A 15,000-nucleotide genomic window follows, 5' to 3' on the forward strand; every position below is an offset into this window, starting at 1 on the left:
TCCTCTCTATTATACAATGTACCTTGCTTCCTTATACTTCTCCAAGGAGGATGGAATGCCGCAGAAATATTTTTAACAGTAGAGACATGTTATTGCAACTTTCTCACCCACACTTGCCATGTTCCGATGTCTTTGATGAACATTTTTACACTTAAGAAAAAATTAACTGGCTGTGTTATTGGGAATTTTGCTTTGTCTGCTAACCAATGAATATGATTAACAATTAAACTCAGTGCGAAGACATATTCGATAGTAAATGAAATCTGGGTTGAAATAACCGTAGACTTCTCTGTTTGGACGACGCGCACAGAGGGTTTAATGGCCCGCCGTATTCCATATGCTGAATCTATTTATAAACTAGTCAGGGGCGTTTTTATCCTGATTATGGAATAATATGATGAGAATGAAGTGGATGAAGGGTAAATCTGCGATTTTTTTTATTTTTATTTTACTGGATGTTAGGACTGAATACAGACAATATTCAAACGGAAAAAATAATAATCACTAATAAATCAAAAGTATTGTTAAGGGAAGAAGAAATGAATGGCAGAGAGAAAGAGATAAAGGGAGAAAAAGGGATAAAAGATGAGACGGATGAAAGGGAGGTAGGCGATAGACAGAGACAGAGAGAGACTGAGGCTAGGGGAAGGAAGGAGGTGAATGACCCTAGGCAGTGGCTGACGTCACACGCAGCATTCCACATTAAAGACACTTGCGGTTCCTGAGAGGTCGCAGAGAGTCACATCCTGTAATAGTCACTGTGACACGGGGCACGAGGATATGACACGGTTCGGAAAATCTTCTCCTTCGTTTGGGTTAGTGTATAGACATAAGGAGAAAAAAGGGTATGAATGATTAAAAAGATGCGCGCGACACACACTATGTGGGGGCCATTACACACGGTTGGTGCCATTCGCACATATTGACAGCAGACGGGGAAATATTGTGAGAGGTTAAACATGAGACGAGAGATTAGCTGCCTTTCTTCAGGGGTAACGTACCTAAGGCAATATATGCTGGAGATTAAACCTGCGGTGAAGGGGGGAGGGAGATGAGAGGGGAGCGTGGGGATGAAAATCAGTAAGAGAGAGAGAGAGAGAGAGAGATTATAACTCACACCACCGATATTAGCTCCTTTACCGGGGTCTTAAATAAAGGACAAATCGCCTTTTCAGACGTCTTGTTTGTCGGCAAAATACCCACGTGTTACTCTTGCCAATAACTTTCGTGTTGGTGGTACTTCTTGCGATTGGGCCGGCGACAGAGGTCAAGGTTGGAGAAGGTTCGCGAGATTATAAATATTGCCTCACGGTCAGACACGCACGCATACACGCAATCATACATGGCCACGTGACTTTTGGCTCCAGGAGATATTTTGTATATTTGTTCATTTAGTTTTGTAAAGCATGCTATTGTTATTGTTTCTCACACATACATTCTCTCTCTCTCTTTCTCTCGGTTGTACTTAGACATTGAATCTTTTCTCTCTCTCACTTTCCTCTAATCTCGTGGTACGGGCGTTCTCCTTATCTCTCTCTCTCTTTCTCTATCTCTCGTTCTCTCTCTCGCTTCTCTATCTCTTTTTTCTCTAATCACTTCTCTCTCTTTCTCTCACTCTCTCTCCTCTTCTCTCCTCTCGACATATCAGCGGGAGTTCTCTGTCGTCACCCTCTCTCTCTCTCTCCTCTCTCACTCGTCATTTTCTCTATCTCTCTTTCTTCTCTCTCTCTTTTTTCTCTATCTCTCTTTTCCTCTACTCTCTCTTTCCTCTATCTCTCATCTTTCTCTCTCTCTCTCTCTTTTCTCTTCTCTCACTCTCACCTCCCTCTCTCTCTCTCGTCTCTCTCTCTCTCTCTCTCTCTCACCTCTCTCCTCTCTTCATCATTCCTCTCTCACCTCATCTCACTCTACTCCTCTTCTCTCTCTCTCTCTCTCTCTCTCTCTCTCTCTCTCTCTCTCTCTCTCTCTCTCTCTCTCTTCTGTTCTCAGAGGGTATTAACTGATGTCACAAAATCACACCGAAAGCGCAGGATGGCTGGAGATGTAATCGTTCTTGTTTTTGTTTCGTTCTTGTTTTTGTTTTTTGTTTGTCTGGCTTTATGTTGTCCTTTTACCTGCCAAGATTTCAAAAATCATCTTTTTTACGGCTTATTGGCTCGCTTGTCCCCTTCTGGAAGCGGTGGTCGGGTCGGCCGGTCGGACTTGGACGAGGGTGCAAGTCAATCACTCCAATCTCCAATCTCCCCTTCTCCTTCCTCCTCCTTTTCTTCCTCTTCCTCCTCCTCCTCTTTCTGCTCCTCCTCCTTCCTCCCTTCCTCCTCCCCACCTCCTCCTCCCACCCCTACCAAAGTTCACATGCTGCTAAAAATAACCTCCGCGACAGTGAGCGAAAAAAGGGGACGAAAATACGAGGGAACGGACGCATCTCGGCGGAAAGATTCTCAGAAGCTTTCGCGTATTGATCCAGGCCAAAGGAGTCTCTCTCTCCCCTCTTCGTCCTCCTCCTCCACCTCCCTCCCCCCCCCCCATCCCGTCTTCCCTCCCCCTTCATCCCTCCCTCCTCCCCTCTTCATCCCCACTCCCTCTTTTCGCTTTCCACGAGGTTTTGGGCCGCCAAGGAAGCGACGTTTTCATGCTGGGATTCCATGCTTAATCCTACGCTTTTGGGGAGGCATTTTCAGGCGCCCACGGCCGGGAAAGGGGATGGCCTCTGTATTCCTGAAACACTTGTGGAGTTTTCGCTCTTCTGTTTTTTTGTTTTTTTTTCTGGGAGGGGAAAGAAGGGAGACTGAGTTTAGATGTGGTTGGTGATCTGCATTTTATGAGATGGGCATGATGAATATTTATATTTTGATTTAGGAAAAAATAATCTCTTTGGTTATTATGGAAATTCTGGAATTTCGTGAGTGCGTTTTTTCATTATTTATTGGAATGTGAAAATCATCCGGAGGCTGCGCATGCCCTGCGTGACGTCACCGCGATTATGAATGGCTTGTGGCGGTTGTTACCAACATCCAAATACTTCACATTTTGTTTTTCTACTTTAGCGGATGCTCATGAAGGACTCGTCCTTTAGTTTTACGCTAAATTCTTTGCCTTTTAAAGACACTATTCATTTCTCCTTGTTGTAAAATGAAGAGAATGTTTGAGAAACCCGCCGTGATTTATGAAGGAAGGTTCCCCGAGATTTTGTAGTGGTAACGGTGCGGATGCAACATGGCAACTTCTCCAATCAGCTGATGGACGTCCGAGCCTGCCTCACCGGAGCTTGGAGACAGGTAACCCCTTTCTCATGGGTCCCTTGTAGTAACTGGCGGGTGCCGGCCGGGGAAAGGGGCCCCGGGTGCGCAAATAATGGGCGGCAAGGGAGCGGGCGGCCAGCTGGTGTCGATATCTGCGGCGGCTTTGTTGTGATGGTGGCGCTGGCGGCAACCCCAGCACCACCTGCGCCCAGCTGAGGGACCCGGGCCCTTTCCCCCCCCCTGCCACCGTGGTGGTGCTCGTCCTCGGCTCCGCGGGCTCCGCCCTGTTCCACCGGGCCAACCGTGCTGATGAACGACGCGAAGCCAGGTTATTGCGGTAGAAGAGGAGATGCGCGGGGACGTCGACGAGGTGAGGCTGGCGGGCGGCTGGAGGCAGATGGGACGCCAGCATCTCTCGCGGGATGATGGGATGTGCTAGAGGCGGGAGGAGGAGGCTGTGGCGAAACGTGAGAGGGGAAGGAGCTCTTCTCTGCCTTTGGTGGCTGGGCTAAGAACTCGCAGGAAATTACTGCTCTCGATTGGAAGTGAAATAAAAAAGGGAGAAAAAATTACTAAGATAACTGGGCTTTGATGTGGCCAAGCAAAGATGCGTGTATGTTTAAGAAAAAAATCCTTTAAAAGGATAAGTGAAACCAAAGTGTCCGTTCAATTTCAAAGTAACATGAAAGTGCTTAATGAAGGAGAACAATAAACACAACATACAGGTTGTTGTCATGAATAAATAATGATGTGACTTTGTTATGGGAAAACGTCTTAATCGGTGCATGTGGGTGCATACAAATATTCACTTGTTTATATTGACGTGAATCATACTACAGTTGCCATCCGAATGAGAAGGAAGAAAAATCAACTGATGATGATACCCCGATAATGATAACTAAAGGGTGCTGTCAAATGCATAACCTGTAAATGCCCCCAAGCGTAAAGGCGTCGTCCAGTGTTTTTAAAAAGACTAATAAAATATAGAAGGTTTTAAAGGCACATGAAACCTGTGTAAACTGTGAGTGTAACAGAACCTTGTGCAAGGCTATAAAAACACTTTTAATCATACATTGGATCTACTGAAACCAGTGCCACATTTTCGTGTTTTTTTTCTACTTTTTTCTTCGAAAAAAATTTGTGTTGGGGTTTGTTGTTTTATAGATTGGCATTTTTTTAAGTAAAAATAGGGTTATTTAGCTTAGTATCTGTGTCGTGCATATAACAACGTATATATATATATATATATATAAATTATATATAATATATATTAAATAATATATATATAAAATATATATATATATATATAAATATATAAATATAATGTATATAATATATTATTTAAAATATATATATATAAATATATATATATAAATAAATATAATATATATATACATATATAATTTATCTAATTATATATATATATATATATAATTTTTAAATATATATATATATATATCAAATATATAAATATATATATATTATTAATATATATATATATATAACATACATAATACATCATAAATAATAATACATAATAAATAAAAAAACCAAAATCAAACAAACCACCCACACACACAACAATACAAAAAAAAATATATATTATATTATAATAAATTATTTATATAATATATTATTTAATTATAATACAACTAAAACATACATATATATATATTTTATATTATATATTATATATATATAATATTTTTAATATTTATATATTTATATTATATAAAATCTCTCTCCCTCACTTTCTCTCTCTCTCTCTCTTTCTCGAAAATCTCTCTCTCTTATCTCTCTCTTCTTCTCTCTCTCTCTCTCTCTCTCCTCTCTCTCACTCTCTCACTCTTCTCTCTCCTCCTCTCCTCTCACTCTTCTCTCTCTCTCTCTCTCTCATCGTCTCCTCTGATCTCTCTCTCTCACTCGACTTAACTCTCTCTCCTCTCTCTCTTCTTTCACTCTGTCCCTCCCTCTCTCTCTCCCCCCCTCTCTCTTTTTTCTCTCTCTATCTCGGTCTCCTCTTCGCTCTCTCTGCTCTTCTCCTCTCTCTCTCTCTCTCTCTCTCTCTCTCCATCTCTCTCTTTCTTTCTCTCTCTTCCTCTCCACTCTTTTTCTCTCGTCCTCTCTCTCTCTCCTCTCTCTCTCTCTCCTCTCTATCTCCTACTCTCTATCTATTTCTCTCTCTCCTCTCTTCATCTCTTCCTCCACTTCACAACGTCTCTTCTCCTCTCGTCCTCTCTTCGTCATCACCCTCTCCTCTCTCTCTCTCTCTCTCTCGCAATATAAAGATATATATAAAAATAAATATCTATATATATATATAAAAATAAATATATATATATATATATATATATATGGTATAATGTATATTTACATTCTCTCTCACTCTCCTCTCTCTCTCTCTCTCCTGTCTCTCATCTTGTCTCTCTCTCGTCTCTCTCCTCCTCTCTCTCTCTCTCTCTCGTCTCTCTCTCTCTCACTCCTCTCTCACATCTCCTCACTCTCTTCTCTCATCCCTCGTCTCTCTCTCTCTCGTCTCTCTCTCTTCCCTTCTCTCTCTCCTCTCTCTCTCTCTCTCCTCTCACTTTCACTCTGCCCCCTCCCTCTCTCTCTCTCCCCTCTCTCACTTTCTCTCCTCTCATCTCTCTCTCTCTCTCTCTCCCCCTCACTCTCTCTCCTCACCCTCTCCCCCTCTCTCTCTCACTCCCCTCTCTCTCCGCTTTCTCTCTCATGCCTCTCCACCTCTCTTCTCTCTCTCTCTATCTCCTATTCTATATCTATTTCTCTCTCTCTCTCTCTCTCCTCTCTCTCTCTCATCATCTCTCTCTCCTCAACTCTCTCCTTCATCTCTCAACTCTCTCTTCTCTCTCTCTCTCTCTCCCCTATATTAAATATATATATATATATATATATATATATATAAGATATATATATATATATATATATATATATATATATATGGTATATTTGTATATTTCATTCTCTCTCTCCTCTCCTCTCTCTCTCTCCTCTTCGCTCTCAACTCTCATCTCTCTCAACTCTCTCCTCTCACTCTTCACTCTCTCTCTCGCTCTCTCTCTCTCTTCCCCATCCTCATGGTCTCTCTCTCTCTCTCTCACTCCCCACTCTCTCCTTCTCTCAACTCTTTCTATCTCATCTCAACTCTCCATCTCTTTCTCTCCCCTCTCTTTCCTTCTCCCTCTCTCTCTCTCTCCTTCCTCTCTGATGGGGGGGGGGGGGGGGGGGGAGGGGGGGGGGGGGGGTCTCGAGAAAGGAATATCTCTCTCTCTCTCCCTCTCCTCTCCCTCCTCTTACTCTCTCTCTCTCTCTCTCTCTCTTTCTCTCTCTCTCTCTCCCTCCCAATCTCTCTCTCTCTCTCTTTCTCCCTCTCTCACTCTCTCTTCCTCATCTCATCTCTCTCTCCCTCTTTCTCTCTCTCCCCCTCACTCTCCTTCTCTCTCTCTCTCTCCTCGTCTCTCTCTCCTCTCGACACACCCCTCACTCACAGACTCCCTCCACACCACGACTACACACCACAAACCATACACCACACAACCAATTATCACCCACACCACACTCAACACAACCAAACCTTACACCCACACTCACACACACCACACTACTTTCACCACCCACACAACCACACACTTCTCCCAAAACACACACACTCACCTTAATCCACACATTCCTCTCACTCTCCTAAACACACTATATCTCACTCTCACTCTCTCACACAACACACCTTCAACGACACCGCACTACTACCACACACACACTCACCACACAACTTCACAACACACACTACTCACCACCTTTCACACACACACACACCACCCACTCCCACACAACACCACACCCACCACACCCACACAAAACACAAACCAACCACACACACACACCACACACACTTCACACACACACACACCACACACACACACCAGATCCTCAACTCTCACCACACACACACTAACATTATCTCATCCATCTTTTCTCTCGTTCACAACACTCACTCACTACAAATTGTCTTACACACAACAATAAAAAAAAAAAAATCAAAATATCAAATATAAAAACACTCAACACAATAAATAAATATACACGCTAAAACAGTATATCAAAATAAAAAACATAAAAATAAATATATAACACAAAATATATAAAAAAAATTAAAAATGAAAACAAACAGATAAATTAAAAATGTAAAATGTAATGACATATACAGAAAATACACATACCAACCCAATCAAAGAAGTACTCAAAATAAAAATCAATCTAAATAAAACAAAATCTAAACAAAAAAAAAAACATATATAAAAACACAATCACCAACCCACCAACAACCTCCCCCACTCACACACACAACACTCACAATCACGACACACACTACACACACACACATCACACACACGACAAACACACCCACAATCCACCCCCACACACACACACACACACACATCACACACTCACACACACACACCACACACACACACATATAATATATATATATATATATATATATATAATATATATATATATATATATATATATATATACAACACACATACACACACACCGACTCCACACACACCGAGGGCACACGCTCTACACACACACACACACAACACACACACAACCACACACACACACAGCCAACACATATACATACCCCTCTCTCTCTATCTATCTCTCTCTCTCTCTCTCTCTCTCTCTCTCTATCTCTCTCTCTCTCTCTCTCTCTCTCTCTCTCGCTCTCCCAAAACACACACACCCCACACCCTACACACACACACAGCACCACACACGACACACACACACACACACACGACACCCACACAGAACACACCCCTCCCACCCACCCCCACATATTACATACACACACACACACACAAACACGACACACACCACACACTCACACACACACACACACACACCCACCACCCACTCACCAAACAAAAAAATACACACACACACCCCACCCACACACATCCACACACACACACACCCACACACACACACACACACACACACACACACCACACAACACACACACACACACACACCACGACACACAAACATCCACACACACACACACACCACACCCACACACACACCAACACACACCCACAAACACATCCACACACAAAAACACACGACACACACACACACCAACACACACACACACAAACACACAAACACACACAAACACACACACATACTACACACACATAAACATAGATCTATATCTATCTCTATCTCTATGTCTCTTATCGTTAGCTAGCTATCTATCCCGATCTCTCTATAGTATAAAGAAAAGTATAAAAATCTAAAATTTAAATAAAGAAGCTCGTCTCGCGATATGACAACAAACATGTCCACACACACACGCGCACACACACACCATACTAATAAGTCAGCCCGATGCAGCCAACCTCAATGGGCAGGTGTTCAGTAGCTACATAATATATCAATTTTCTTCCGTGACTATGAAAGATCAGGTCATCATAGGTCAGCATGATGGGGTACAAATAAATCAATAAGATTATAAGTTAAGCCTTATTTTTCTTTTTCTTTTTCTTTTTTTTCCCTCGTTAAGTACGTTATTCTTATAGATAGTAGATAGTAGCCTGACCGACGGGGTAGGCTCTGTATTCGTCCGAGTTCCTATGTTGACTGGTTGTTTACCTTTTATTTTCTCTTTTTTTTTTGTATTCTTGGTTCATTAGTTGGTTTCTATTTTTTGTGGTTGTTGTTGTTGTTTTTTGTTTTGTTTTTTGTTTTTTTTGTTGATTACTAGGTTAATGTTTTTGGTTGTCGTTGCTGTTTTTTTGTTTTGTTTCGTTTTTTGTCTTTTTTTTTGTCTTTCTATGTCTAATTTGTTAGTTTCTTAGTTTGTGTCGTTTTTCTTGTTGAGTATTTTGGTTTGTTAGTTTGTTAGAAGGATTACGCAAACTTAACGGATTGAGACGATGTCGCGTTAATGACTTTGGTGATTATCCATGAGCAACAGAGTGGTTGCATATTTGTGACAAAGAGGGTATTTTTAGGGTAGAGATAAAGATTAATAGATAATAGATTTTTTTAGGGTATGTTAAGATTGATAACTGGAGATTAGGATATGAAGGTAGATTAGGGAAGAATTTAGGGGCGGAATATGTAGATTTCTTCAGTAGAAAGATATGGTTAGAGTAAATCAGACGGGTGTCAGTGATCTCTATTTTTTTTTTTTTGTGGGGGGGGGGAGAGAGAGGGGGGGGGGAGAGAGAGAGAGAGAGAGAGAGAAAGAGAGAGAAAGAGAAAGAGAGAGAAAGAGAAAGAGAGACTGCGTTTTCTAGCGTTTTCTTTTTGTTTGTTTGTTTTAAATCATTGTACTATAATTATTATCATCAATATTATTTTTATTGCTATTATTTTGTTGTTACTGTTTTACATTTTTTTTATAACAATACTGCAACTTTAACAACTTCTATTACTTCTGCTACTGTTAATATTGCTATGAGCTTTACCATTATGATACAGTACTATTTTTGTTATCATACCTTAACTTTTGTTAACATTATTTATCATTAGTGGTAGTTGTTACAATAGCACAGAAATTACTTGCCTTGCATGTTTTCGGTTTTAGTGTATTTATATTTTGACAATCATTTTGTTCACATTTCGTTTTACGTATATATATATATATAGATCATTCTTTTGCCTTTGTGTACATGTAAGTGGTTTTGCTTGTGTGTTTGTTTGTTTTTCACGTTCTTTTGTGTGTTTCTGTACATGTCTGTGAGCAATTGTACGTGTTTTTTTTTTAATTTGTCCATGTGGGTGTAGATATGTATATTACATTTTAAAAATAACACTATATATATATATATATATATATATATATATATATATATATATATATATGATATATATATATATATATATATATATATATATATATATATATGTGTGTGTGTGTGTGTGTGTGTGTGTGTGTGTGTGTGTATGTATATATGTATGTATGTATGTATGTATGTATGTATGTATGTATGTATCAGTACTTTTAGTATTGTCGGCGATTTGTACTCAAGTAAAGCTATAATCCCCTCTAGTCGTTATTACTAGTTAATTAGCTTTTCAACTTGTTTATGTGACATTTCTGCGGTAAATTACAACACGTGTTTAAGTTATGAGAGAAGCATTTGATGTTCTCGAAAGGCTTGAAGAAAGAAATGTTTATTTGTTTTATATTCTCCTCTATCTTGAAAATGTATGACTTGATGTATTCTGTCTTTATTGTTTTCCGTTTTTTTTTTCTCTCTCTCTTTCCCAAATCGTCAAAATGAGGTTTTGTTTTAATTCGTAGTTGAAGATAGAAGATGTGATGGCATTGTCGTCTACAAATAGGTAGATAGGTAAATAGATAGATAGAGATATACAAATATATATATCTTTGTTCTTTAGTCCCCAAATCCTTTTTTCCTCCTTTGATTTTATTTTATTTTGGAAAATTAAATGAAAATCTTTCAAAATTATATATAACGTTAGAAAGTGGCTACATGATAGTTAAGAATTAATAAAGTTCGAAATTTTGCAGATTTTATTCTATCGAAATCAAATGTTGTGTTAGTCGCCGATTTGTGATTATTATTATGGTTATAATTATCATTATCATAATCATTGTCATTATTATCATTGCCATCATTATCATCGTTATTATTTTTATTTTCATTACTACTATTACCGTCCGTTTTTATTGTTATCATCCTTATTTATATTATTATCATTTTTATTTTTTGTCAAAATTATTGTTGTTATTGATATAATTATTATCATTGTGATTATTTATATGGTTATTATTGTTATTATTGTAGTTGTTTTTGTTGATGCTCATAATTATCGTTTTTTGTAATATTATCACTGCTATTAATTTTCCTTCATTATCCTCATCCTGACATATTCATCATTATTATCACTATTATTAGGAAATCATTATCGTCCCCTTCGTCATCATTATTACCTTCTAGTTTACTTGTTCTAGCTTTGATAACTGGATTACACTTGTACCTTGATATATTGGTGGTGTGTTATCATGGTTGTTAGTGTTAACACTATTAATGTTATGGTAGCAACGGTATTCCTCGTCCGGTTTTTTTTTCTACTGTTAATATTCTAAAATCAGGTATTTTTGTTATTTTGTTTTGTTGTTTTTTTAGCGGTGGATAGATTTTGTTATTATACGTATTGATTGTTATTGTCTCTTTATTGTTTTATTAACATTAATGATAATAGTAGGCGTAATATTGATAGCAGTATTACTAGTAGTATTATTGTTTTATTGTCATCGCACCAGACATTATTACTATCAACAGCATTAATAACTGTCGTCATTAGTAATATTCCCAATGTTATTATATTCATTACACTGATGCCCATACGATCAATATTCTTCCGACAAACGTGGCAAACCGACCGCATTAGTCAGGATAACCGCTTGAAAGGCGTTGATGTCTCCGGGAGCGACGTTTTATGCCCAGATTTTCGTCCGTTTCGCTTGTTTTTCGTTCAGTTTTGTTTTCGTTCAGTATCATTTACCTTTGTTTTCATATTGTTATCAGTATTAGTAATGCAACTATTCCAATGGGAACAATCAATACTACTGCTACTGTTCCCTGTTACTAATACCATTATTACTGTTATTATGGTTTTACTTTTGGCATTACCATAACTGCTAGTGTAGTTACTACTGTCGGTGCATGCAACCATTACTGTTACCTTATTATTCATTTCTTAATTAACGTTAGTCTAAGTATTAAAACAGAATTAAGAACAATGATAGTTATTTCTAATAAAACTTAAATTAATACATATTGTTTCTGCGATGGGAATTGGTAGTTTAGCTCTTATATGTACTATTTATGCTATAACTACCACTACAACAGCAGAAGTAGCTACTATACCTATAGTTTAAAATGTTATTACTTGCATTTTAACAACTTGTGCTACTACTGCTACTAGCTAAAAATGTAAGTGCTGCTAGGCCTGTTGTTACTGCTTCTACTACTTCTGTTTCAGTGATTACTACTTTTATTAGTGATTACTGCTACCCATTGTGGTCCTTGTTACTACTGCGTCTATCACTACTGTTGTAATTAATACTGTGAATACCACTGCGACTCCGATTACTGATACTGCTTCTACAGTTGTTGTTATTGTTGTCATTCTGATTGCAACTATTGTTAATATTACAACCACCCTGTTAATCTATGTTGGAATTACAACTAAAACTGTTGTGATCACTGCTACTACGGAACTGCGTTACCTGTCAGTACAATTGTTTGGTACTACTAATGTTATTATTGATATGGTTATTGTATATTGTAAAGTATTATTCTTGTTACATTTGTTGTCATTTTTCTTAATGATAGGCGAGTATTTTTTGTAGAATACATTAATTTTGCCATCATTATAATGTTTACCTTTATCCAGGGTACTCAATATTATTGTTATCCTTACTTATCCTCAGTATCACAGCTCCGCCCATGATTTATCAACATAAACCACTGATTGTATTATACAACCACGTATAATAAATGACGTTTTCCTTTTGTCTCACCTCTCTAGGCATGCCTGTGATAATGGGTGTGGACCATGGATAATGAACAGCCGCATCAGGAACTGGTGAAATGTGTGGTTGTGGGAGACACAGCGGTGGGCAAGACCCGCCTCATATGCGCTCGGGCCTACAACAAGCAGTTCTCACTCTCACAGCTGCTCAACACACATGTGCCCACTGTCTTCGCCATCGACCAGTACAGGATATACAAGGAGGTAATGATCGCTTATTGTCCGGCGATGCATGTGCGTTGTTTCTCCTCTGCGTTTTGTGTGGGCATTAGCTAATCACTCCGGCTGGGTTTGATATTTTTCCAAGTACTTGAGGGGAACTGAATAAGTTTATGAATAAAGAAAATGTGTACAGTTTGCTTGTATATATTTTTTTTTACAAAGAGAAAGACTTATATCTCTGATGAATTGTAATCAGTAATAAAAAGAGCTTGCATAGCACATTTGCCTCCAATCTCTGTGCACTGTACATCAGTGGCCTTTGTACATTAATATTTCATTTAAGGCGTGTCTATAAAAGTTACTTTTTTCATAATTTAAATATTGTCTTCATGGTGTAAGGATTTAAAATGAAAGGAAAACTGCACTTATCATTCATTTTCCAGTGATGTTTAACATTGTTGAACTATTTCAAAAGCTTTTTGATTTAAACAGATAATAGTATCATTAGATTGGGGATTGTTTTGTGTGAAAATGCTGTGAGGAGGACTGCAAAAATATTCATATTCTCATTATCTCATATCCTCATTATCTCTTATCCTCATTATCTCTCTCCTTTTTTCTCCCTTCAATAAATGACACACTCAATTCATGGGTCAGACATTCATAAATCTTCTGTTTTTATTATTTATTCCCTGTGGTAGCTTGATTTGAGATTTCCTCCCTCTTTATTAGCATGATTTATCCTCGTATGTTACTGCATTTTAAATTTTACTGGTTCTTCAACATATCTGGGAAACTGATTATGTTTGAATAATTTTAAAAGCTGATCTTATATTTCTTTTTTTAAATAATAATAATCATGAAAAAATGAACCTGAATATTTAACTCTTTTCCTCTTTGCAAGCTTAAAGCACACACATAGGTGGACGTAACCACTCTTGGATTTCAGGTTTTGGAACGGTCTTGTGTGGTAGTTGACGGTGTGAATGTCTCCCTTCGATTATGGGACACCTTTGGGGACCATGACAAAGACCGACGTTTTGCCTACGGCAGGTCAGTGCAGCTTTGTCTGGGGATTATACTGATGTGAAGCTTTGAACATAGCTATTTTATGAATTGAATTTTAGCTTTATTGTTATAGTTAATATCATTATTGATATTAGTATTGTTATTGTAATCATCATCACCTTTACTACCATTGCTGTTATTATGCCACAAGATAATTGATCCAGTTATTATCCAGTGATGATTATGATTACTTTTACCTTCATTTTCTAGATATCTTTATTTGTAATAAGGTTAACTTTAGTAATCTCATGACATTAATTAAACCATTAGATGTAGTTCACATGATTTTTTATAGAATTTCCATGAGCTCATTTTTCTATACACAGGATTATAATACTTAGACCCACCTTAACACTCTCCAGGTCAGATGTGGTGCTGCTATGTTTCTCCGTGGCAAATCCAGTGTCTCTGCGAAACTGCCGGGTCATGTGGTACCCAGAGATCCGGCGTTTCTGCCCCAACACTCCAATCCTCCTTGTGGGCTGCAAGAATGACCTTAGATATATTTGTAAAGATGAACAGTACTTGAGTTATTGTCGAGACCGATCTCCTCTCGTCAGGTAGGTTGTTGCTGTTGCTTGAAAACTTTTAGATATTTAATGGATATTCTGTCAGTTTATAGATTTGGAAATGTATTATCTTATTATTTTGTAATCAGTTAGGATATCCATCGCATGTGTATCACATGTCATATTTAGATTAATAGCTGTCTCCTTCTGCTCATCAGACCAGTCCGGGAGTGTGACCTGGTTATGCCATGCGAGGGAAGAGCAGTTGCCCGTGAGATTGGTGTAGAATACTATGAGACATCGGTGCTTACTTACTTTGGGGTAAATGAGATATTTGACAATGTGATTCGAGCCGCCCTCATATCCCGGAGACAACAGCGCTTCTGGATGACCAACCTCAAGCGCGTCCAGCGACC

At 38.4% G+C, this 15,000-nt stretch overlaps 1 protein-coding gene across 3 annotated transcripts in view; it reads left to right on the forward strand.

Moving 5' to 3' along the window:
• The window catches only part of RhoBTB (Rho-related BTB domain containing), a 50,694-nt gene that overhangs the window by 9,519 nt on the left and 26,175 nt on the right, over positions 1-15,000 (forward strand). For 2 of the 3 annotated variants that reach the window (XM_043025913.2, XM_043025906.2), the window contains exons 2-5: positions 12,843-13,049; positions 13,957-14,060; positions 14,438-14,635; positions 14,803-15,000. The exon at positions 14,803-15,000 is cut by the window's right edge and continues 10 nt beyond it. In XM_043025913.2, the coding sequence (XP_042881847.1) occupies positions 12,870-13,049; positions 13,957-14,060; positions 14,438-14,635; positions 14,803-15,000 (680 nt within the window). In that variant the 5' untranslated portion in view covers positions 12,843-12,869. Of the gene's footprint in view, positions 1-3,258; positions 3,279-12,842; positions 13,050-13,956; positions 14,061-14,437; positions 14,636-14,802 lie in introns of those variants that run through there. The other variant, XM_086549184.1, reaches the window with a different exon arrangement.

The sequence above is a fragment of the Penaeus japonicus genome, unplaced genomic scaffold (assembly GCF_977035675.1).
Source record: "Penaeus japonicus unplaced genomic scaffold, GWHDUDI00000001_assembly GWHDUDI00000021, whole genome shotgun sequence".
Taxonomy (NCBI): Eukaryota; Metazoa; Arthropoda; class Malacostraca; order Decapoda; family Penaeidae; genus Penaeus; species Penaeus japonicus.